The sequence below is a fragment of the Pinus tabuliformis genome, chromosome 6 (genome assembly GCF_031772625.1).
Source record: "Pinus tabuliformis cultivar Carrire ecotype Pingquan chromosome 6, CPIR1, whole genome shotgun sequence".
In the NCBI taxonomy this organism is placed as follows: Eukaryota; Viridiplantae; Streptophyta; class Pinopsida; order Pinales; family Pinaceae; genus Pinus; species Pinus tabuliformis.
This window is the reverse complement of record NC_142292.1, coordinates 664,530,977-664,556,805: the sequence shown is the minus strand read 5'-3', so window position 1 is coordinate 664,556,805 and position 25,829 is coordinate 664,530,977. Positions and strand designations below refer to the sequence as shown.

At 39.5% G+C, this 25,829-nt stretch overlaps 1 protein-coding gene across 1 annotated transcript; it reads left to right on the top strand.

The window, feature by feature from the left end:
• Positions 1-22,353: 22,353 nt before the first annotated feature.
• LOC149260354 (indole-3-acetate O-methyltransferase 1-like) lies at positions 22,354-25,619 on the top strand. The gene is made up of 4 exons (XM_089379934.1): positions 22,354-22,647; positions 22,819-23,262; positions 24,598-24,864; positions 25,119-25,619. The coding sequence occupies exons 1-4, from the start codon at positions 22,561-22,563 to the stop codon at positions 25,485-25,487; spliced, it is 1,167 nt and encodes a 388-aa protein (XP_089236060.1). The 5' UTR covers positions 22,354-22,560; the 3' UTR covers positions 25,488-25,619.
• The last annotated feature ends 210 nt before the right edge of the window (positions 25,620-25,829 follow it).

Below are 25,829 nucleotides of genomic sequence, written 5' to 3'. Positions count from 1 at the left end.
CCGAGCCCCCGCCGGGGGACCGCTGGCCCCGGACCCCCTAGCCAGGGGGGATCGGCCCCCCCGGACCCCTGCAGGGGGGACAAGTCCCCCCCACACCCCCTCGCGTGGAGGGGTGTACAAACTTCCTGGGGTATACATCCAGCTGAAACAAAGACCTCTAAACAATCATGCTCCACACACAACAATCTCCCACTTGGGGAATGATTGTAGAAACTCCACTGCTTCTCATTTGCTGGACAATGACTCCTCTTTAGACCTGGCTATTTCTCATCTTCATCGTCATCCTTGAAGACCAATTGAAACTGAGCACATTCTCAGTTTCTCCCTGGTTACAACTTTTGTTAGCATATCTGCAGGATTCTGGGTAGTGTGTATCTTTTCCAGCTTCAACTCTCCATCTTCCAACACTGATCGTATGAAATGGTACTTGAGCTATATGTGTTTAGTCCTAGAATGAAATGCTGAGTTCTTTGCAAGATGAATGGCACTTTGGCTATCACTATATAACGTGCCCATATCATGCTCCTTACCCAATTCACCCATAAACCTTTGTAACCAAATCATTTCTTTACTAGCCTCTGTAGCAGCAACATACTCTGCTTCTGTTATTGAAAGTGCAACAACACTTTGGATTTTTGAAACCCAACTGACAGCTGTTCCTCCAACAGTAAATACATATCCTGTAGTGCTCCTCCTGTTATCTCTGTCACCTGCCATATCTGCATCAACGTATCCCTGTAGAGAAATGTTTGAACCACCAAAGGATAATGCTTGATTTGTGGTACCTTTCAAATATATGAGAATCCATTTCACTGCCATCCAATGTTCCTTTCCTGGATTGTTCATGTACCTGCTTACAACTCCCACTGCATGTGCAATATCAGGCCTTGTGCAGACCATTGCATACATTAAGCTTCCAACTGCTGATGCATATGGAACTTTAGACATATAATCCATGTCTTCTTGGGTCTTTGGGCACATTTCCTTGCTAAGTTTGAAATGGATAGCAAAAGGTGTACTAACTGGTTTTGCATTTTGCATATTAAATCTTTTCAACACCTTTTGTATGTACTCATTCTCAGACAATGTTAATTTGCGATTTTTCCTGTCTCTAGTTATTCTCATACCAAGGATTTGTTTTGCAGCTCCCAAATCCTTCATTGCAAATGAATTTGCCAATTTTCTTTTTAGTACATTTATTTCCTGCATGTTAGATCCTGCAACAAGCATGTCATCCACATACAATAACAATATAATATAGCTGCCATCATTTTGCTTTTTCAGATAAACACAATGATCAGAGTGACATCTAGTATAACCTTGTTCAGACATAAACTTGTCAAATTTTAGATACCACTGCCTTGGAGCTTGTTTTAAGCCATACAAGCTCTTCTTCAACCTGCACACTAGTTTCTCCTTCCCTTTCACCTCATATCCTTGTGGCTGCTGCATATATATCTCTTCCTCCAAATCCCCATGGAGAAAGGTTGTCTTTACATCTAACTGCTCAAGATGCAAATCTTCAGCTGCTACAAGACTTAAAATAGTTCTGATTGAAGTCATTTTGCTCAAGATGCAAATCTTCAGCTGCTACAAGACTTAAAATAGTTCTGATTGAAGTCATTTTAACAACAGGAGAAAATATTTCATCAAAATCAATACCTTTCTTCTGTGCAAACCCCTTCACCACAAGTCTAGCTTTGTACCTCTGTTTTCCTCCATCTTCTTCCTTCAGCCTATAAACCCATTTATTCTTCAATGTAGTTTTTCCTACAGGCAACCTGACTAAATCCCAAGTCTGGTTATGCATTAAGGAGTCCATCTCTTCATCCATGGCTACCTCCCACTTCTTCCTGCATTGCTTCTTCATAACATTCGGGTTCACCAGAATCAGTCAACAATAAATAATATAATGAAGGAGAGTATCGTTCAGGGGGTCTACTTATCCTGGTAGATCTTTTAACACCACTTTCAAGTGTTTGGGGTGCCTGTTTCTGTTGTGGTGGTTGTTGTTGTTGATTATTATTATTTTCAGGCACCTTTACCTTTTGAGTGATGTCATCAAGAGCTGTGTATTCCTTGTTTTCGTTTTCTTTCTTCTTTTCCTACAACTGATTCTTATACAAGACCTTTTCATTGAATATTACATCTCTGCTCCTAATGATTTTGTGATTTTCATAATCATATAACCGATAACCAAAATCATTAACACCATATCCAATAAAGGTACATTTCTTTGACTTTGCCTCAAGCTTTGTTCTATTTTCTTTATCAATATGGACAAAGGCCTCACAACCAAAAGGCTTTAAAAAAGAGTAGTTTACCTTTTTACCTGTCCATGCTTCCTCTGGAACACCACCATCCAAGGAACTTGAAGGCCCTCTGTTTATTAGATAAACAGCAGTATCTACGGCATCTGCCCAAAACTGTAAAGGAAATCATGCATGCAATCTCATGCACCTTGCACGCTCCATGATTGTTCTGTTCATCCTTTCTGACACACCATTTTCTTGTGGTGTTCTTGGAACTGTCTTCTCTCTGTGAATTCCATGTTCTGAACAGTACTTATCAAACTCTTTGCTGCAATATTCACCTCCATTGTCTAATCTAAGACACTTCAATTTCTTTCCTATCTCAATCTCAACCAAAGCTTTCCATTTCTTGAAAGTATCAAATACATCAGATTTATTCTTAATACAATAAATCCAAGTTTTTCTAGTTGCATCATCAATAAAGGTAACATAATAACGAGAGCCACCGAGAGATGATACCTGAGTAGGTCCCCATACGTCTGTATGCACAAGCTCTAATTTTTCGTTCTTCTTTTCTTTCCCAGCTCTGAGAAATCTGACTCTCTTCTATTTTCCATAAATGCAGTTCTCACAGAAGTCCAAATCAACATTCTTCAAACCCGGCAACAAATTCCTTGAGTGAAGAATCTTCATCCCCTTTTCACTCATGTGTCTGAGCCTATGATGCCATAATGCTGCATCTGCTCCTTTGGAAGTTAAAGCATTAACAGAGTTAGAAATACCATTGCATAAATACAATGTACCAACCTTTTCACCTTTTGCTATTACCAGGGCTCCTTTGGTGACCTTCCAAGCTTTATCTGTGAAAGTTGTCACACAACCTTCACCGCCTAACTGCCCTGTTGAAATCAGATTTTTCTTTAGATCTAGAACATGCCTTACCTCCTTTAATAGCCATTGGTTTCCATTCTGTTGTTTTAAAGAACCTTACCCATTCCAACGATTTTACAAGGTTTATCATCACCCAGACGAACTCGTCCAAAATCTCCTTGAACATAGTCATGAAAGTATTTCTTATCAGGTGTGGCATGGAATGAAGCCCCTGAATCTACCACCCAGGAATCAGTAATATTTTTGAAAGAAAGAATCAAAGCATCTTGTAACACCTCACCTGTCACATTTGCTTCATGATTGTTTTCTTGCTGTGCATCTCCTTCTTTTCCCTTCCGAGATCTACAGTCTTTCTTTACGTGTCCTTTCTTTCCACATTTCCAGCACACTATCCCAGATCTGGACTTGGATCTACCTTTCCTTGATTTACTGCGATATCCTGAGCTCTTTCCCCTTTCCATTTTTCTTCCTCTAGACTCTGCACTCAAAGCATTTCCCGATGTCTCATCGGAGCTTTTCCGTCGCATTTCCTTGCTAAGGATAGCACCGACAACATCATCAAACTTCAAAGTACTAGATCTAGAAATGGAGTTACTAATGGCCATTACCAAACCATTCCAACTTTCTGGTAATGAGCACAAGAATAGCAGAGCTCTAACTTCATCATCAAATTTTACCCCTACAGAACTTAACTGACTTGTAACTGTATTAAAATCATTTAAATGGTTTGCAACAGATCCACCTTCCGACATATTCATATTAAATAACTGTTTCATAAGAAATACCTTGTTTGAGGCCGAGGGTTTTTCATATAGTTTCGACAACGTCTACATCAAACCCTCTGTCATGGTTTCCTTCGAAATGTTGAAGGCGACTAACGCAGCAAGGCACAACCGTATTGTTCCGAGTGCCTTTCTATCGAGAAGGTTCCATTCTTCGTCTTTCATACCCGTCGGCATCTTTGTTTTTCCGCCCAATGGTAGGTATAGATCTTTCTGATACAGATAATCTTCCATCTGCATCTTCCACAGTGAGAAGTTTTGGCCGTTAAATTTCTCGACCCTAAACTTACCATCTTCCGCCATTGCTCCCACTCGAACCAGGAACCCTTCTTTCCTGCGAGTTTATCAGCCAAATAGACCTTCGGCTCCGATACCAGTTGTTAGAAAATTATATATTACATAGCAATGGAACACATAAAATATTGCAGAAATATAAACACAGAAAATGCACAAAACAAGAGAGACACAGATATACTTGGTTCACCCAATTTGGGCTACGTCCACCCTGAACAGCCAGTCCTTCCTTTCTATTATCCAGCAAAATGAAGAGACACAACCTACAGCAAATCCATTGTAATATCCTCTGTTTTCTCTCACAGTCTCACCTCTCTGTTTCTCGCTCACAGAATACACATCTATGTCTCAGCCTCAAAATACAATGCCCTCATACAAAGAGAGGGGGTTGCCTTCTAGGGCAAAAAACCCTAAACTAAACATAAGTTCTACCGTCAGATCATCTACCTAATGAACGGCCCAGATTGACTAGAAATTACTATACTTTTACAAGGCAATTTTACATTTGTTTTTAGCTTCGGGGGCACTGCCCCCAAGCCCCCACCGGGGGACCGCTGGCCCCCGGACCCCCCAGCCAGGGGGGATCAGCCCCCCGGACCTCCGCGGGGGGGACAAGTCCCCCCCGCGTGGAGGGGTGTACAAACTTCCTGGGGTATACATCTGGCTGAAACAAAGACCTCTGAACAATCATGCTCCACACACAACACTTGGTATGGTGGATTCTATGCGGTCTATGGATGGGGATTTCTCCTATTCAGATAAGGCGGAAAAGGAACATTTTTGCATGGTGTCTCCTCTCACATCTCTAGGTACTACAGATAAATATTTCTGTCCCACCCTTCCTTCTGGTTGCTATGATGATATCTTGGAAATTATACATGTGGATGTGCAAAAAGATTTTAATACAAATATGCCTATGGAACACCCTTCATCCTCTAAAAACTCGGTGGTTTGACCGCTTCTGTGTGCATTTCAACTCTCCACAAATATATTCCTCTTTTGGAGTCTTGTACATTTGTGCCGACTCTTGAGGCTCTCACAGATCAATTGGAGGGTGGTGGTATTAATGACATCCCCTCGAAATAAAAATTTTATTTGGCTGGTAAATCCCCCAATATTCATTTTGGGTCATTTTCTGGTTCCCTCTCCCCCACTAATTCAGTGGGTAGTAACCTTGAATTTTTGTGGCAATCCCAAGCCCTGGATATGGTGTCACTCACTATCCACTCCAACATTGGATCTCCTCCTTTCCCACAAATTAGTCCCAATTCCACTATGAACATTACGATTAGTAGGAAGTAGAGGGGTCGAATTAAGTCGACTCCTCGAGGGTACTCGAATACTCCTGATAAATCCCTCAATTTGTTGGCTAAGATGGGTGACATACATGATGTTTCCATTCTTAATGACTTTGTAGCGTGGGCCCTTAGAGAAAATATGTTTGTTTTCAATCTTCCATCATGAATGTTTTTTCCCTTAATTTTCAAGGACTAGGGAATGCCCCCAAAAAAATTCCCTTAAAATTTAATCAAAATTGTATGTCTAAAGATTATTCTAATTTTAGAAACAATGGTGGTGGGCGATAAAGCCCAGACATATTTCTTGAAAATGTGTCCTCAATGGAATCTTGTCTCTACTAATGCTACTAGACTTTCAAGGGGCGTGGTTGCTTTGTGGAATCTCTTGATGGTTGACTTCATGGCTTTCAAACATTTTGCAGGGATTTTGTTAACAATTTTCATTAGGGGATCCCTGGACATATTTCACATCCTCAATATGTATGTGCCATATGAAGCTAGAAATGACTTTTGGAACAAGTTGGATGTCTATGGATTATTGAAGATCATATCCCTTATTATGGCTAGGGATTTGAACTTCATGGTTGTTACACAGTAATTTCTCACTGTCTCCCTGTCAGTCACCCTACCGTGTCAGGAATTCACAATAATCAAGTTCATGCCCTCTGAACTGGTCAAATAACCCACTTTTCCAGAGTTTTCATCATCAGCGCGACTGTTATTAAAATAACCGTGCTGACTGGCGCTTCATAACAGACCGCATGCGCTGCCAGCGCGGAAGCACACGACTTTCCCGCGCTGGTCGAATTTCATGACCATCGCAGCCTCTGTTTATATTAAGTCACGCTGACATGGCCCTGCCTATTACTACCTTGCGATGTCAGCACGACAGACTAGTTTTGCACCCGCGCTGATCCATTTTGGGCGAATTTGTTCCAACAGCCAGCCTTCCAGATAACTACAGGCTTGGTTGTTGGCCTTGTGAGTGTCGCCTCCCTTCTATGGCATGTCTGTTCGTCATTTGAAACCACCTCCCTTGAAGATAAGCTCATCCTTCCACCATTCAAGGAGACTCCTTCTCCTATTTAAGCCTCTACCATTGCCATGAGCAGCTAGTTTTTTATAGTTTGGATTGTGTGGAGTTTATAGTGCTCAGATTGCTGCTGCTATAGGTAGTTGGTGTGATAAGTGTGGAAGTGCTAGATAGCTTGGGGAAGGTTGTGGAGTGTTGCTTCTGTGAAAGAGAGAGTTTCCTGTCTTGGGAGATCCATTTCTAGAGGTGAATGCTTGAGAGACTTGCTGGCTAGACCCCCTGAGAAGGATATCGACGTCAGAACATTTGGTTGTACTCTTCTCTGTTATTGATTAATAATAGATGACTACTATTATGGTTCCATTCTCATTTGTCTTTGTAATGGTTAATGTGAATTACATCCTTTCTGACTAATGTATAATTGCTTTTATTAGATTTCACGCTTGTGTTTGTCTTTCTCTTCGTGTGTGTAGGTATCTATTCACGGAGATCGCGAAGGATTGTGACCGGCCAGAGCGAAGGAGCGAGAGCGGCATCTCTTCATCAAACTATAGTGTTGGAATCCAAGTAGGTGTCCATTGCCTATCTTTTAATTGCAATTAGGAACTTGCATAGTAGCATTGACTGATTGTTGCTAGACCCATTCTGGGCTAGTAGGGATCGCCTCTATCCGTAGAGGGGATTTACCTCTCCAACAATTTGGTGACTCCACTGGGGAGTTGGCCTCTGTCCCTTTTCATTCATTCTTGCTTGATTGCTCTCTCTTTGAAGATTAAGGGGTTGGTTTTTTGCTTTTGGATTTCCTGGTTCAATCTGGGAAGTGCTTGAATTGTTTGAAGAACCCTTGCCTTGGTTTGGGAGCTTTTTGTTTGGTTCTGCTTGTTTTTTAGCCTCAGCGCGTTTTTAATTGAAACAGTCGCACTGACATCGCTTGCCTGTTTCTTGAGTCTCGCGGTCATCGCGCTTTCTCATTGAACAGTCGCGACGGTTCTGAAATCGAACCAGCGCGGATAACCCGTGTCCTTCCGCGCTGACAGCGCATTGTTGCTACGCGTGACCTCATGTCAGCGCATTGTTGCTGAGTTCTACCCGCGCTGATCCTGTAGAATTCTTTTTGATTCAAATTTGCCTCCTGAGCCTGTTGGTTTGACTGTCCCTTACTCTTTCCACTTGGTTTGTGGCTTGTTTTTCATTGTTTGAACTGTGAGACACTTGCTTGCGAAGTCTTGTCGGGCGGATTTTGGTTTTGTGTCCGGTGACCTAGTTTTGTCATCCCGTTTTCGCTGGATTGATTTTGCTTTATCGCTTGTTCACGAAGATCCGTTGCTACTTGCCTTTGCTTTTGCGAAAACCTTCCTTTTTGCTTTCTTTGCTTGGTTGTTTAGGTGGTTGTCCTCGAACCAGTCCTTCGGTTGTTTCATTTACTTTCCGCCACCCAGACATAGATTACAATTGCTTGGGTTCAACCGGCTCTTTTCACGCTTGTTGTGTTTTTCATTGAGTGATTTTCTTTCTTTTACTCGGTGTTGTTGTCTCTCAAAATTCATTGTAAGTGCATTATGCCATTGAAAAGGAAATCGAACTAATATCTTTTGCATTCAATAGTTAATGAAAAGAAGAGCATTTCATTGATTTGTGTTCTCAAAAGAAAAATTTCATTTCTTTGTCATTAGCTGCATTAGATTGTTTGATTGTTTGAGTTCGTTTTGTTTGATTGAAAGCTCTTAACCCTCTCATAGTTAGAATTCATTGAACGAAGTGGTGTTCTTTGGCATATAGCTTGCATCTAGGTAATTGTGAGAGATCACACGATAAGGACTGAAATCGAAACTTAAATTCAAGATCAACCATAAAATAAACTGAATAAACCTAAAAACGAATTGGAACTTAACGCAAACATCTAGAGGTCTAGGTTAGAGACGTGTTCCGGCATCTTTAAACATAGTCACTATTGTTTCACATTATGGTTGGGTGATTCCTCCTTCTGTGACTCGATAGTGGTCTAACACGGACTGTGCTCCCACGTACCGTCGCGTATATAGGGAGACCCCACTAGGTTTTTATCCTTGATCCATAGGAAGCCGAGTCTGCCGCCTTGTGAACCGTAACGCACCGAACACAGCATTCGGGAAGATTGACTGCAGTACGGAAAGTCCTTGGTTCTCATACGATTGCCAAGGTGTATAAGCAGTTTTACGGATTGTTTGGTAAACCCTTTGCCTAGAATCTCCAGAGTAGTCACTTTTGATCCTTTTTGAACTCCCTAAATGAAAAGGTGCCAGTGAGCGTCTTGTCACTTCGTGCTCATTAAACATTCGAAGGAGACTAGAGTCATCTTTTCGTCCTTTTCTCGACTCTTGAAACATGAAAAGGTCAGGTTCAGTTCCTGTGTCTTAAAAATTTATTCGGCCACGATAACATTACTTGGTTAGATCTTGTGTGCGTTAGCTTGAGTAGGCTTCTTTTTTTTTGCCATGGCAACTTTTCCTGGGTTCACCAACCCAAGTTCCCCTCCTGACGGGAAACCTGGTCATTTCCCTCCTCTCGAGAATGTTGGTGCTCCTTATATGGCAACGTTATCCCTTCCGGGGTTAACTGTCGGGTTGCCTGTTTGGTTGTTTTCAACCTCTTTGGTCCCTACCGTATCAGCTGCTAGTCCATCAGTCCCTCCACCTGAACAACATCATGTTGATCCTAAGGTGGATCTCTCCCCTTCGACGCCTACTTCTACGTCTTCCTCTTGTACTTCGCCTGGTGAAAGTCTTCCTCTTGTACTTCGCCTGGTGAAAGTCTCGATTCGAATAACCAGGTGGCTAAGAAGAAGAAGAAGAAGACCAAGAAGAAGAAGTCTCCTAAGGGAGAGGCTACAAGTATAACTGTTACTCCCTCGAGTACACCTGAAGTCGGGCCACTTTCTGCTCCTCCGCGGAAGGTTAAGTTTCCTTGTTGATTATGCAAGGAGGACCATCTTCTTCGCGATTGTCCTGGCATTCCCAGGGTACTAGAAGTATGGTCTCGTGATCCGGCCCACCCCTCATCGTCCTCTGAAGCTCACGGCGATGCTACCTTATCAGTTGGGAATGGTAAGGGAAAAGGGAAGATTCGAATCCCCTGTAGACTTTGTGAAGGCAATCATCCCCTTCACCTTTGTCCACTAATGGATAAAGCCTCTAGTGTCTTGGAAAGTCTCCCAATTCCCTCACCCCAACTCCCCATTGGATATCAACGTCTCTCTGCAGCTGCAGATCATTCGCCTCCCGACAATGAGATTGGTTCACATTCTTCTCTTGTCCAGGCCCCTCTTCCCGAACCCGGCTGTGTCCAGCCTGTTCCAGACCAAACATTGGTCGGAGAGAGTGTCGACTCGAGTCCGCCGCTCGCTTGCTCTGTTTCAGAAGAGAACCACGCCCATGTTCTTCTCGTCTCTTCGGATTCTCTTGAGTCCCGAAATGACTCTCCTAACCTAGCTGCTCCCGAAGGTTCTCCTTCGGTTCCTTTGGCACATGGGGGCAATCATACGATTCCCCCATCAAGTAGTCTGGTCGCTTCCTTTGATTGGAATCACCTGATCGCCGGTCGCCTTCCATCCCATATGCCTTTCCAGATCACAGTACATGCCTGTGCTATGGCAGTACCCGGCACTGTTTTGGATGAAGGGGCGTCTGTTAGTCTTATGTCGTACACTACTTGGCAAGCCTTAGGTTCCCCGCAGCTTGGGCCAGTCACTCAGAATCTGTTGGCTTTCGACGGAGGAGCCTACCCATCTCTAGGAGTTCTCCCGAAGTTCCCTATTACTTTGGGAGGAAAAACCATCTATATAGATGTCTTGGTTACCCAAGGTGTTTTAGACTTTAGTCTTCTCCTTGGTTGCGACTATGTTTACGCCATGGGGGCCCTCGTTTCTTCACTTTTCCGTGTGGTTTGCTTTCCACACGATGGAAGAATTGTGACTATCAATCAATTGTCGTTCGTTAGTCCCCCAATGCCTCCTGCACAGTTGTCGCCCCCTCCTAGTTTTTATCCACCAGTTGTATCTGCCCCACCGCAGATCAACTACGTGGCCACCTGCCCTGTGCCTGTATCCAGTGATGACACCGTCGTGCATAGTGTCCTGGAGGCATTAGGTCCTGACTTCCAAGATGTGGTCCTTCCACCAGGAATAACACTCTTGGAAGCACCGACTTCCTATTCATTATGATGCAGTTCGGTCGGAGCATAGTTCACTTTCCTATGTCAAGCTCCTTAAAAAATGAAACTAGGTCTGGTCGGAGCATAGTTCCTTTCCTATGTCAAGCTCCTTAAAAAATGAAACTAGGCTTGGTTGGAGCACAGTTCCTTGTCTTGTGTCAAGCTCGTTAAAAAATGAAACAAAGTGTCCGGAGCACAGTTCCTTGTCTTGTGTCAAGCTCGTTAAAAAATGAAACAAGGGTTATGAGGATAGTTCTTTTACTGTGTCAACCTCATTAAAAGAATGAAACACCTCCCTTTCCAAATCGAGTCTTTTGATTAAGATCTCGTAAAATACAAGTCGAGTCTTTCATCGATCTCGAGAGTGAACCTTCATTCCATTCACTTTGTTGAATGCAATGAAGCTTGGGGGGCATGTACCTCGATTTGCATTATTATACTGGGGGCATGTGAACTTATAAAAAGCATAGTTTTTTGTTTCAAGCTTGTGTAAACATGAAACCGAATCCAAGTGAAGTTTTCCACGGTTCAAGCTTGTGAAAAAATGAACCCATACCCGATTTACATCTCGTGATTGCCATTTTTATCCGCTGAATTCTGCTAGATGAGCCTTGGTTGTTTCCATTCCATTGCTACCATCTCTTTGGCCGATCATATGCTCTCACTTGGTTGTTTATCCTTTCCTGAGGAACCACAGCGATGAGTGGTTTTATTAGCTAGCCTCTTGACCATTATATGTTTGAGCAGTTCCACCATTGCCGGAACTAGTTGCTACCTTTTATACCACTCGTTCCTCTAGGACGAGTCATCTTTAAGCCTTTTTCTGACTCGTAAAATGTGAAAAGATTGCCGAGTATTTTTCCCTTTTTGACTCGTTAAAGAGAATAAAAATGGAGGTCTGCTTTCAGCTCTTTTCCGACCGTTTAAAGATGAAAAGATTGCCAAGTCCCCCTCTCGACTCGTTAAAGAAATGAGAGGCGGTTGCCTTTAAAGCTCTTTTTTCGACCGTTTAAACTAAAAAAGATTGCCGGGTGTTTGTCGTTTCACACTCGTTATTGGCTCCAAAACGACGTACTTCCGACCGCTTTTCTACTTTTTCGGGTCGAAGTCACTACTTACGAAAAGTACTCCTCGATCATACTGGTCGGGCAGTTCTTTCGAGCATTGTTTTATACTTTTTCGGGATCGAGAGACACAACTCTACGAAAAAGGACCCCCTGGAGTTTTTCTTTTCCGCTGTCTTTTCAGACTCTCTAAACAAGAAAAGACGCCGAGTTCTTCCTTTGTCAGACTCGTTAAAACTTAATGACATTGGGCATTGTTGAAATGACACTCTCCAAGCATATGCTATCCCCATCAAGCTTGTCATCCAAAAATAACCGGGGTACCTGCCAGGAATGGTGGGGAAAATGGAACTGTAATAATGGGCGTATCGCCAGTATGTCACTCTTGAACATGGCACTCGTCTGCATTCGTGTCTGGGTGGGGATTTCTCATCTTGTTTTACACTAAGCCTCCATGGGTTTGGGTTACCCTATTTTGACCTCTCATCTGCTCATTGCTTTGTCACCATGACCTCTGCTCATTTGATGTCAGATACTGCCAAATCCGCTGTCGTGCCGCCGATGTGTTCAAGAGAAGTTGGCCTCTGCAAGCTTACCACCTCCCTCTGATGTCTCACACAAAACATTTTATCCTTCTCTGTCTCGTGTCGATGATGTGGGACACATCATGGCCCACCTTTGATCAAGGTTACTTCCTGTCGACTTCAGCTCATTATCCAGGATAGTGACCTAGAGACTCCCTTCAGGTGCCTTAGAGTCTGCATGCCTCAATGGCAGGCTCTTCGTGTTCGACGCAAGGTTTTCATCATTGGCCACCGATCGAATGATTCTGCGGGTGTTCGACACCAGCTCATTGATTCACACGCCGTGGATTGTACCTATAAGTACCTTGAGGACCATTGTCATTATTGGTGGTACCTCTCACGTCTGTTAACAGTTTTCATCACTGACTGGTAATCAGATGATGTTCATGCATGTTCGACTTCAGCTCATGTATTCACGTGCTTGAACTTGTACTTTGTTCGGATTGGGATAGAGCGCAAGACCCTGGTTTTTTCCTGCTACAAACCAGGTTGCGATTTTGTGGATTATTATTACATGACTCATTGATGGATGGCTGCGCCCATACCTGAGTCTTCATGGATGGCTGCGACCATACCTTATCATTACTATGGTCTCTTTAGCTGGGTGGCTGTGTCCATTCCATCATGAATGTTTTTTCCCTTAATTTTCAAGGACTAGGGAATGCCCCCAAAAAAATTCCCTTAAAATTTAATCAAAATTGTATGTCTAAAGATTATTCTAATTTTAGAAACAATGGTGGTGGGCGATAAAGCCCAGACATATTTCTTGAAAATGTGTCCTCAATGGAATCTTGTCTCTACTAATGCTACTAGACTTTCAAGGGGCGTGGTTGCTTTGTGGAATCTCTTGATGGTTGACTTCATGGCTTTCAAACATTTTGCAGGGATTTTGTTAACAATTTTCATTAGGGGATCCCTGGACATATTTCACATCCTCAATATGTATGTGCCATATGAAGCTAGAAATGACTTTTGGAACAAGTTGGATGTCTATGGATTATTGAAGATCATATCCCTTATTATGGCTAGGGATTTGAACTTCATGGTTGTTACACAGTAATTTCTCACTGTCTCCCTGTCAGCCACCCTACTGTGTCAGAAATTCACAATAATCAAGTTCATGCCCTCTGAACTGGTCAAATAACCCACTTTTCCAGAGTTTTCATCATCAGCGCGACTGTTATTAAAATAACCGTGCTGACTGGCGCTTCATAACAGACCGCATGCGCTGCCAGCGCGGAAGCACACGACTTTCCCGCACTGGTCGAATTTCATGACCATCGCAGCCTCTGTTTATATTAAGTCACGCTGACATGGCCCTGCCTATTACTACCTTGCGATGTCAGCGCGACAGACCAGTTTTGCACCCGCGCTGATCCAGTTTGGGCGAATTTGTTCCAACAGCCAGCCTTCCAGATAACTACAGGCTTGGTTGTTGGCCTTGTGAGTGTCGCCTCCCTTCTATGGCATGTCTGTTCATCATTTGAAACCACCTCCCTTGAAGATAAGCTCATCCTTCCACCATTCAAGGAGACTCCTTCTCCTATTTAAGCCTCTACCATTGCCATGAGCAGCTAGTTTTTGATAGCTTGGATTGTGTGGAGTTTATAGTGCTCAGATTGCTGCTGCTATAGGTAGTTGGTGTGATAAGTGTGGAAGTGCTAGATAGCTTGGGGAAGGTTGTGGAGTGTTGCTTGTGTGAAAGAGAGAGTTTCTTGTCTTGGGAGATCCATTTCTAGAGGTGAATGCTTGAGAGACTTGCTGGCTGGACCCCCTGAGAAGGATATCGACGTCAGAACATTTGGTTGTACTCTTCTCTATTATTGATTAATAATAGATGACTACTATTATGGTTCCATTCTCATTTGTCTTTGTAATGGTTAATGTGAATTACATCCTTTCTGACTGATGTATAATTGCTTTTATTAGATTTCACGCTTGTGTTTGTCTTTCTCTTCGTGTGTGCAGGTATCTATTCACGGAGATCGCGAAGGATTGTGACCGGCCAGAGCGAAGGAGCGAGAGCGGCATCTCTTCATCAAACTATAGCGTTGGAATCCAAGTAGGTGTCCATTGCCTATCTTTTAATTGCAATTAGGAACTTGCATAGTAGCATTGACTGGTTGTTGCTAGACCCATTCTGGGCTAGTAGGGATCGCCTCTATCCGTAGAGGGGATTTACCTCTCCAACAATGGTCACTGGGGTCGAAGTTTTGGGGTCTCACTGTAGAATGGACCCAATGGGATATTTTTGACAAAAAATACCTTCTAGACATTCTATCGAACCCACTCATTAAAACATGGAGAAATGGACACTCTGGCCCCAAGAGTATTGCAAAGAGATTGGGTTGTTTTTTGTCCCACGAAAATTTGCTGGAAAGTCTTGGCCCTATATGCGATCTTATATTTCCTGTTGTAGATCACTCTATGATCATTTTGCAATGGAAAGGAGAAAGTGTGTAGTGAGGAATCTCTTTCAAATACAATCGCTCATGGTTAGATGAGCCAGATTTCGTGCAATTGGTAAAACGTACATGGACTACCTTGACTTTTTCTATGGGGTCATCATGGATGGAGTTTGTTTGCGACAAATAGAAGTATTAAAAAAGGCGATTTGATTCTAGGAAAGAGAAAAAAAGCTGGGTCATAGAAAAGAACTGGAGGAAATTGAGCAGAATATGTCTAGGCTATATGACCCTATTGTCCTAGAATTGTTAAATAAGGAACTCAAAAATTGATCATGGATCTGAAGGGCCGTAAGAAACACATTTTGACACTGCAAGAACATGAATGGAGATTAAAGAGTCACACCACCTAGATCATTGGTGGTCACAAAAATACAATTTTTTTCACAATTTTGCTTGTTAGATAAGGAAGATTAACACTATTTGGGAAATGTTGGATGGTTAGGAGATGTGTTTTTTTAAAATACATGATCTACGTAAGAAAGTTGTTTGATATTTCAGGGGTCTATATTAGGAAAGGGCAGAGGTGGATATTTATAATCAACTTTATTTTATTCAGTCATATCTAGATGTTGTTTGTGGAGGATGATGGGTATGTTTGTGGTCTCATCTCTATTGAAGAAATGAATTTCATTCTACAATATTTTTCCAAGGATAAATGCCCATGGCCGAAAAGATGGACAGTGTAAGTATTTATTCACTTTATGGATATCATGGGCCTTAATTTGTTAAGGCTTAAGAGGTGAGGACTGGATGTATAATTTCAAGCACTTTAAACTCGACCTTTATTGCTTTGATACCAAAGACTTCAAAAGATACCTCTTTCCTGGACTTCTGGCCTATTTCGTTGTGTAACATATTTTGTAAAATTATTTCAAAGAGTATTACAACTCACTTAAAAGATAAACTCTCCCACTTTATCTCCCATGAATAGTTTGGTTTTCTAAAGCATCGCTAAATTCAAGATGTTGTGGCCATTGCACAGGAAAATATAATTTCCATGAAGGTTTGAAGGAAGCAGGATTTAATTTTAAAATTGTACTTGCATAAAGCATGTGGCTATGTGGATTATGTTCTTATTTTTTGTTAGATTTCCATGGCTCAATGGATGCATATATTTCATATCATTTCTAAATTTGGGGAAGCCTCTGGGTTGTACAGGAATAAAAAAATATGCGTACTAATTCATGCTTCGTAAGACCAAGCCCAAAATTCAAATATTGCACAAATATTTTCAATTGATGTCTCTAAATTGGATGGCGGGTTCAAATACCTTGGTTTTAATCTAAAAACCAAATTGATATAAAATCAAGGATTGGCAGTGGTTGATTAAAAATGATGTTTGTTTGAGGACATGGGAACATACATGGCAAGGGCTTAGCAAAATATTAACCCTTTCTCATCAATCTTACAAAGTATCTCTCTATATTGGATTCACTTATACTTGATCCCTAAGCATCTCATAAGAAAAATCAATTCCATTATCCCAAATTTTATTTGGTCTAGTGCTCGGGGTGCAGAAAACATTCATCTAATACGCCTGGAGGTTCTCTCCCAAAGGAAAGAATAGGGTGGATGGGGAATCAAATACATGGATAAATTTGGATGGTTAATGATTATTAAGAGATTTTGGCACCCATTATTCAGATCTTGCTAATGACAATAGATCATTAAGGAAAAATATCTAAAAGATAAATCTCTTCTGGTATGGATCAAAACTAGAGTTGGGTTAACAAAAAAAAATTCATACATTTGGAATAGCTTTATGAAATTAAAGAATTGGTTGCTTGGCAATATTCGATGGGGGATATGTCCAGGTGCCGAAGTGGAGATTGAGATGGATTTGATCAGGGGATTAAGGCAATCACTCTCTGCCCATGGAGATCATTCATCACATACATGGCAAGGGATATTTTATCCTAAACCAAATACGGTCTAAAAATAATCCAAAATGTCTATATATTATATGGATTAGGTCCTGTGAGTTGGGTTTAGTTGATGCATTAGAGAAGTTATGGGATCAATATGTTGCTAATTTATACATGGCAGGCATCTCGTTTCGAGATGAGGTCAATGCTCTCAAGCGGGATGGGCATACACTACAGGGTATTATTTCTACATAGGAGATATATTACCATTTGTCTTTCTATCATATGGTTTCCTCAGTGAAAAGGTGGTATAAAAAAGTTTGGTCTTGGCATATGCTTATGAAAATAAAATGCTTTGGATGGATGGTGTGGAAAAACTAGATTCTTACTTAGGAGAATATGGGCAAGAGGAGTTTCCACGAACCTAACAGATGTCATATGTGTCATAGTGGTTTCAATAATGTTTCACTTATTCCTCAAATTCCCATTTGTTGTGTCCATTTGGATTGATGTTTTAACAAAACATTGAAGGTGGCTGAATATATTCATCAATTGATGAGTGCTTTATGGAATGGAAATCTAAATACATGATAGTCAAAGCACTCCCCTTCTTTATATTTTGGGGAATCTAGAGATGAATGAATGCTTTCATTTTTTGAAAATATTTCCTTAGATATTGACAAAATGGAAACAACATCTTATAATACTTCAAGGAATATGAATTGATGGCTAAAAAGGGAATTAACAGAAGTTTTCAACCTATAGGTTGTTGGGGAAAATATCATGTTGGATTTTTTTGATGGGGATACGCAAAAAAAAAGTGTGTAGCTTTGGGGCATATATCATATTATCCTCAAGACAATATTATATTTTTAGTTGGAATAGTGATGCAGGGACAAGTTCTAAGGTGGAGATCAAGACTCTTGGGGGTTTCTATTTTGTGCTCATTGGCTTTCTATCAAAACTATGTTTGTTGGGGAAAATACCATGTTGGCTTTTTTTGATGGGGATACACAAAAAAAAGTATGTAGCCTTGAGGAATATATCGTATTATCCTCAAGACAATATTATAATTTTAGTTGGAATAGTGGTGCAGGGACAAGTTCCAAGGCGGAGATCAAGACTCTTTGGGGATTTCTATTTTGTACTCATTGGCTTTCTATCGAAACTATGTTTGTGTTCTAGGATTCCAAAATCGCTATTAATTAGGTCAATTATAAGTCTTCATTTGAAGATCCTCTTCTAGGTGTTTTCAAAGATCTCACTTTTTCCCATATACAAGGAGCATAACACTATTGTGTATGCCCAAATCGAAGAAAGGTTTATCATATCATATGGGTGAGACAAAGTATGCTTTCTGTCGTAGCAGTTTACTTAGCTTTGGCAAGATTTCTTATTCATGAGCACTTCTCGATATGTTGTTGATAGTTTTAATTTGATTTGATGAGAAACTTGCTAAGTTTATGTTTTGTTTTATTATTAGATCCCATGTCTATATAGGACAATCCTTATATATGATGTTGATGTTTTTTTATAGGAATCTAACATGGGTTATTACATACTATGTATAGATGTATTTTCTGAAGCGTCTTTTAATTATGATAATAGAGGTTGTTTTGGATTTTATTTTATTTTTGAGTTTTAAGTAAATTTTGTTTATAATTTTTTTTTTAATATTAAATTTATATATTTTTTAAATAACAAGAAATCATATTTACATTTTACATTTTACACTTAAAATTATGTTACCAATTTCTGGAAAAACGAAAAATCCAAAAACGCTTAACAATTGGGATGGGCATTTTATTTTCTGGATATTGCATGGCTATGACTACTTTTAATAAAGCTTGCGCACATAGATTTCACTACACTAGACAAAGAAAGAAAGAAATTATTTTAATGTCCATGAGGCTAAAGATAGCCTATGGGACAAATTGTTTCTTCATCTGCTTGATGTATTCAACCATTTTCTGTGAAGCTTCAAAATAAATTATCCCAGCTTCTCGACAAACCCTTCGCTAAATAGATTATCCCAAGAGATATCTGCCAGCATATCTCCATAACTTTCCCTGTTGTCTTTGAAGGCCTCACATTCTAAAATGAAATGTTTTTTTGTTTCCACTTTTCTGGGAGAACAAAAAATGCATACTCTTTCCTTCCACACTTCTTTTGGCCTTTTCTAGCACCCTGTTTCACAACAGAGTTGATGAGAATTAGTCCTTAACTGAGCAATAATAATTTTGTCTCTCCAAGAGATATTGGCCTCTATGTATGTTTTTGGTTGATGACTATGAGTGGGATTAAAGACTTCAATATAGTACTTTTTCTTTCTTCCTAGCTCCTTATCCCAAGTACGCTTGTGGAACTTTTTCATAACAAAAGCTTTTATCTCTTTGTTGTTTATGGGACACTCGTTCAAGAAAATACCCCATTTACTAAACCATTTGCTATTTTGTTGCATCCAAGTTTTTTTTCTCTTGCACAATCTATCACTAAAGACAACCTTAGGCCATCTACCCTCTTCCATTTGCTCAAATTTTTTTAAATAACTTATGACTCACACCCTAGCAATTGCTTCAATAGGAGGAGTCCATGTTTCACTTAACAAGATAGCATAAGGAACTGCACTTTTAATCTTGAATTTGTTTGTAATCAAACGCTTCTGAATTTTCTCAATTTGTCTCCATTGCATGTCGGATGTACTGTTGGCCCATAGTTCACAACCATAGAGAATCACTGGAATCACTAGAAGCCCAAAAAGAGTTTGAGTGGTTTTCCAGTCCCATAACTCTGCCTCTCTACACCTATTTTGAAAAGCATAAAATGCTTTCCAAACCCCCAAAGTTATTTTCTTTCTACAACCATTCTAGCTTAGATTTTTGTTGAAGTCAATTCTGAGGTATTTGTAATCCACAACTTCTTCCAGAATGTTGCCTTCAAAGTAGAATTTATGTTGGTTTTTTTTTTTTTTCTTAGAGAAAACCACTACTTTTATTTTACTGATATTAACTTGCATCCCCACACTTCTACAAAAATGCTCAAGGGGTAGTAAGTTCTCTTGCGAACCAAGGGTCGATTTAGCAATCAGAATAAGGTCATCTGCATACAAAAGAAGCCTTATAACAAACTTGCCCAAATAGATACCATCACCCGCTTGCAAATTTAACCACTCCCCAAGCTTGTCGATATATAAACCAAAAAGGGTAGGAGACAGTGGGAAACCTTACTTGATTGTGATATCGCTTCTAAAACTTTCAGAAATGCCTACTGAAGTTCTAATTTTGACTTTCACCTCTTCATATAGCCTATGCACAACTGCTCTCAAATGTATAGGAACCCAAAGATCCTCCATTTTGTGCCAAAGCTTATCCCTAGGAACCGAGTCAAATTCTTTTCTGAAATCAACAAAGCAACAAAATACTTCTTCCTTTTTCTCCCAAACTTTTTCAATGAGGTGCCTTAAAGTTATACAATGATCAACTGTGGAATGTTTAGGTCTAAAATATGCGTTCCGTTTAGCACGCTTATCTCTTTCTTTTGCCCACTTTCTAATTTTGTTTGCTAGCATGCTTCCAAATAACTTTGCAAACAAATGGTTTATCATGATGGTCCTGGATTATTGACGTCATCGCTCTTGAAAAAAGGTATTTCCAGACTAGTTGTCCAATATGTGGGGAGCCCTTATTGTATGGTGTTGTTGAAATGTTTTGTAATGTGAGGTGCAAGAATCTTTGAGCCCCACTTTCAATATTCTTCTTGGAATTCAGCTAAGTCTTTTGTTTTTCCAACACCCAACTTCTTGATACCCATCTCTACCTCTTGCACCTTGAAGAGTTCAGTATCAGTGTTGACCAAGGGGGGAGTGTCAACCTTGGGAACCTGCTCATAGAGTTGTCTTGCATAGTCAAACCATTTAGAAGTTGTAATACTATTTCCAATTTGTATCTTTTTTGGTTGGAGCTCCTTCCAAAATAATTTGGGATTATTTTTCCCAAGGAAGATTAGTTCTTCCCTCCTTGAAACCATGAAATTGGTCTTTTTCTTGCTTAATAACTACTTGTAAGCTTTGAGCTTTATGTTATCCTTGTTTGACTCTTTCCACATTATCCTTGCCTTTTTGCATTCCTCGTCAAACCAAGCATTAATCGGACAACAATTTATTTCAGACTTCTTAATTTTTTCTCTTTTACACTTTGCAAGTGCGCATTGAATTAAATGTGTTAATTCATGGCTATGAAGGTTGTGAATTGTGATTTTTTCCTTCTTGAAGGGCCTGTCTAGCATCATTTTGAAGGTATTTCAATTTTCTGGGGTCAAAAGAATTATGCCCTGTGAGAGATTTTGTTGGACATGCTGAATTTTTTACTCTAATTGTTTCTTTTCAGTCCAAGAGAAACATAAATAATTGGTTCGTGATTTGATTTTAAGTCCCACATCTGATCTCCAATCAAAACTTCCTCCATTTTCTCACACAAACCATGCGAGCAAATTACATAATCTACTACACTTGCTCCATTCTAAGTATTGCAAGTGAAATTACCAGACTTTGCCCATCTAGTCAAGCCATTGCAAATGACTAAATCAAAGGCCCCACATAGAGTAAGCAATTGCTCACCAAAGAAATTTCAGCCCTTGTCCTCTGAAATTCTTTCCCACTAATGATTACTCTCTTCTGTAAGCCAAATAGGGTCAAAATCATCTTTACAGCAAAGAATGTTAGCTTGCTCACTTGCAGTCCTAGCATTGAAATCACCAACTATAAGGACTTCACCTAGCTGTGAATATGTTGCAATATCCGCTTTTAAGGCTGCAAATGGATCTTTGTGGTCAAGCCCTCTACCTTTGTAGATTTTTGAAACTTGCGGCGCAAAATATCATGCTACAATTCTGATGTGGTTTCCATTTTCTGATATTTTAAACCAAAGGAATTGCTTATTTGAGTCTTATTTTTCTAACTGAATGAGACGACCTTCTTTCTTCCTTACTAAAACCATGATACCCCGTGCCCTTTGCCATTCTCAGCTGTCGTATTCGGTCTTTAACACACAAATTTATTTGCCTATTAAACAACATCTAAATATCTTATATAAATTTTATTAAATAATTATTTATAAATTAAAATGGTTTATAAATAAATAATATTTTTAAAGTTATTTTTATTTTTACAAATATTTTGAAATAGTAGAGAATAAGACAAACGAGAATCTTTTGAAATAGGACCGAATAAAACAAATAAGAATATTTTATTTTTAATTGTTAAGTTTAAGAATATTTTGGAAGAGTATAGAATAAAACAAACGAGAATATTTTGAAATAGAACAGAATAAGACAAAGAAGAATATTTTGAAATGAGATAGAAGAAAACAAATAAGACCACGTAAAATTTATATTCCTATTCAATATCTAATTTCTAATTTTCCATTATGAACCATCATGTTTCTCGTGCTTAATTGTCAATGAAAGGGACTAATCCATTTTTAAATTCAACATGAATAAAATAAGAATGTTTGTTGTGCTTCAATTGTCAATGAAATGGACTAATCCATCTTCTTAAATTCAACCTGTTTCTCGTGCTCAATTGTCAATGAATAAAATAAGAATGTTTCTTGTGCTTCCAGTGTCAATGAAATGGACTAATCCATCTCCTATGCACTGCACGCTTTTTTTTAACGACGTTTCGTGTTCGAATCCTGTGGCTAAGATCACAAATGCTGATATTACCAACTCAATAGTCTCCTGGGGTGCTATAAGTATTCGTAGTTGAAGTTGCTTGGTTTCACGTATTGCATTCAGCTTTCAGTGTCGCGAAATAATCGCCGAGCCTTTTGGGTCGTCTATCCAATGGAGACCATGAAAAACCTGCAGAATGTTCTGTGCATGAAGGGTGGAAACGGGGATTCGAGCTATGTCAACAATTCATCTCTCCAGGTAATCCCATTAATCTGAGCTCGCAATCTTATAATTAGAAATATTAATATTTCTAATGGACTAATTCATTCTGTCTGGCAAAGCATTTATGAAATAATTGTTCTATCCAGTAAAACATTAATCCACCCAAAAGAATCCACTAATCCACTCATTGCAATGATGGTCGTGCAGTTAAATATGGCTATGGCCATGAAGCCCGTTCTGGAGCATTCGATCTACGAGAACGTGACATCTGTCATGGGAATGAGGGAGGTAGATAACGTCTTTCGTATTGCAGATTTGGGGTGCGCAACGGGGATCAATACTCTGCTCGCAGTAGACACCATCGTGAATGCTGTGAAATTAACTTTCATTCGGCATTCCATGGACGTGCCGGAATTCCAGGTGCACTTCGCCGATCTCCCGTCAAATGATTTCAATACATTATTTCGAACGTTGCCTCCACTGAAAGGCGGCGCAGATGGAATAACAGCAGCAGAGCACAATGAAGATAAGCCTCCAGCGACTAGATGTTACTTCGCATCAGCGGTATCGGGATCGCATTACGGACGCCTTTTCCCAAGGCAAACCCTCCACTTCTGCCACTCCTCCACTAGCCTGCACTGGCTCTCTCGAGTAAGTGAGTGACGCACACATTGAGTATTATCATAGATATTTTAATGATATAGGTATTTTATAATTATTTTAGATTTTTGGAATATTTTAAAAAGTTAAATAATTATTTTTTCTAACTCTCATATTCTTAGATATATTTCCATTATTTGCCAGCAACATAGTTCAGCTATCTAAAAGCACCAGATGTTTAAATGTTCTGATATGAACTTTTAAAATAACTGATTTTAAGGGACGCAGATTCTGGAAATATTCCAAAATCTTTCCGGAATTTGATGGATAAGAGAAAGGTCCATTGCTTGTCTTTCTTGACTGTCAGCATTAAATATAAGTAGACTATTTAATAAATTAAATCAGCCTTTATATGTCTTCATTTTTGGCTCAGCACTTTTATAAGATATTTTACTTTTTTTTGGATAGATTTTATGTTGCACTCAGTTATTTGGGTACTTCGGGGTATCTAGCACGGATAGAAGCTTTGCCCAAATTTATAGGAAAGTCCAGTTGGGAGAGGCAGTGATATATTGAGTTTTGAAACACTCTCCAGAAAAATCAAAATATTAATCCATTAACAATTTGCTAATGAAATTCCTGCCAAAAAAGAAACATGGGAACTCTCAAACTGGCAAAAGGCTATTATTACTTGATTTATATGTGATTTCATGCAACACTATAATATATTCAACTTAGAAATTCAAGTTTGGAAATTTATGAAATGAAACTAACACGCTACTCTTTCTCTTTCTAATCATCAATGTAATTTGTTAATTCTTATCATTAAAGCTTCAAGATAGACTTCAAGAAAGTACACTTATTTGCAATTGTTAAACTTCAAGATTTGCTACATCTCCACGTCTCCAGCCCCTTGACATATATCACTTAGAATATAAACAAATGGTACCTTCTCTACTCAAAATAAATACCCTAAATGTGAAAATCTCTTGTAGTAAAACTCCCAACAAAAAAACCTTCAAAATACTTGTTGAAGCTCGGGACTATTTTAGAACATTTCCTAACAACTCCGGGGAACACAAGAAGATCTTGAAGTACGTGCTCTCCAATACATGAGAGCTATGCCTATATTATTATGGATAAATTAGGTAGTAAAAGTGGTTGTCTTTCCTTCTAACAGATTTTCAAAAACTTACTTTTATTTATTTTTAAATAAATATACTTACTTCTTGTTATTTTTAAATAAATTTACTAAATAAGTATAATTTTATGATTTTATTTATTGATAATAAAATTAAGTCTATTTTGAAAAAAAAAAAACGAAGACGACTGTGACCAAATTTATTCATGTGATTGAGATGGCATACAAATGGATTTCAATTTCAGGTTCCTGCTATCGTTGAGGACACAAATTCTGTTGCTTGGAACGAGGGTCATGTCTATATATCCAGTGATACAGTGGCCGATGCGTATCTCAACCAATTCAGACAAGGCTTGGCATCATTTTTAGAAGCCCGAGCACAGGAAATTGTTCGTGGAGGATGCATGTTCATAGCGCTCCCGGCTCGTAATTCTGGCGACATAAAGCAACAAGGCGGGTTAGGAGCTTGCGCTCGTCACTTGGAAGCAGCATTTGAGGAGCTAGTGAAAGAGGTAAAATAGATAAATCGATATAATATCTCAGAATTACATTTGGATATTTAAACATAAAATTTATTTGGGCATTGGGTCTGGTCTCTTTTTTTTTGGCTAATTGCAAAAAAGTTTTTATAGAAGTTACTTAGTATAGATTTACTTAAGAGAGTAAGTATTAATATGTTAATTTAAAATGGTGGGAGAATAACAACTATTTTGCACAATCACACAAACACAAACTAAACTTAATGACGTTTCATTTTAACTGGCAGAGTTTGATTGATAAACCGAAACTAGACTCCTTCAACATTCCTTTCTACTGTCCAAGTGTGGAAGAGCTGCAGAGCATCGTGGAATCGGAGCAGTCATTCGAAATAGATAACATGAGGCTTCTCACTGGTTTTCCTTTGCATCCATTGTTGGAGGTTGGAGCAGGGGGAGAGGAGAGGTTTGGGAGAATAGTAAGTAACGTTTACAGAGCCGCATTTGAGAATATTGTGGGAACTCACTTGGGGTCGGATGAGCATCTTGTGGATGAAATTTTCAAGAGAATTGCAAAGAGAGCGGCTGCTAAATATGAAGAGTTCGTTCTCGATAAACTCGACGTCGCTGTTGCCGTTCTTATTCGCAAAAGAGCTTGATTTCTTGATTCACTCTTTAGGTCATCTTGCATGCCGGTTGTATAATAAGGGTTTATTAAAAAACCAGGAGTTTTACTCTGTTAATTTCAAAAATATAAGATGAATAATATTATATAGTTTAAGTGGGTTTAATGGTTTTTTTTCCTATGTTAAGACTAACCTAAGTAACCACGTGGGATTTGAACCGGTGACCTATCGCAAGGAGTGCCTTAACAAGACACCCATTCACCGTCAATCCAAAGCCCCGTGGGCTAAGTGGGTTTAATGATTAAAGGTATGTATTTTTCTAAAAAAAAAAAAAAAAAAAAAAAGTAGTTCTATACAAAAAATAGTAATTATTAT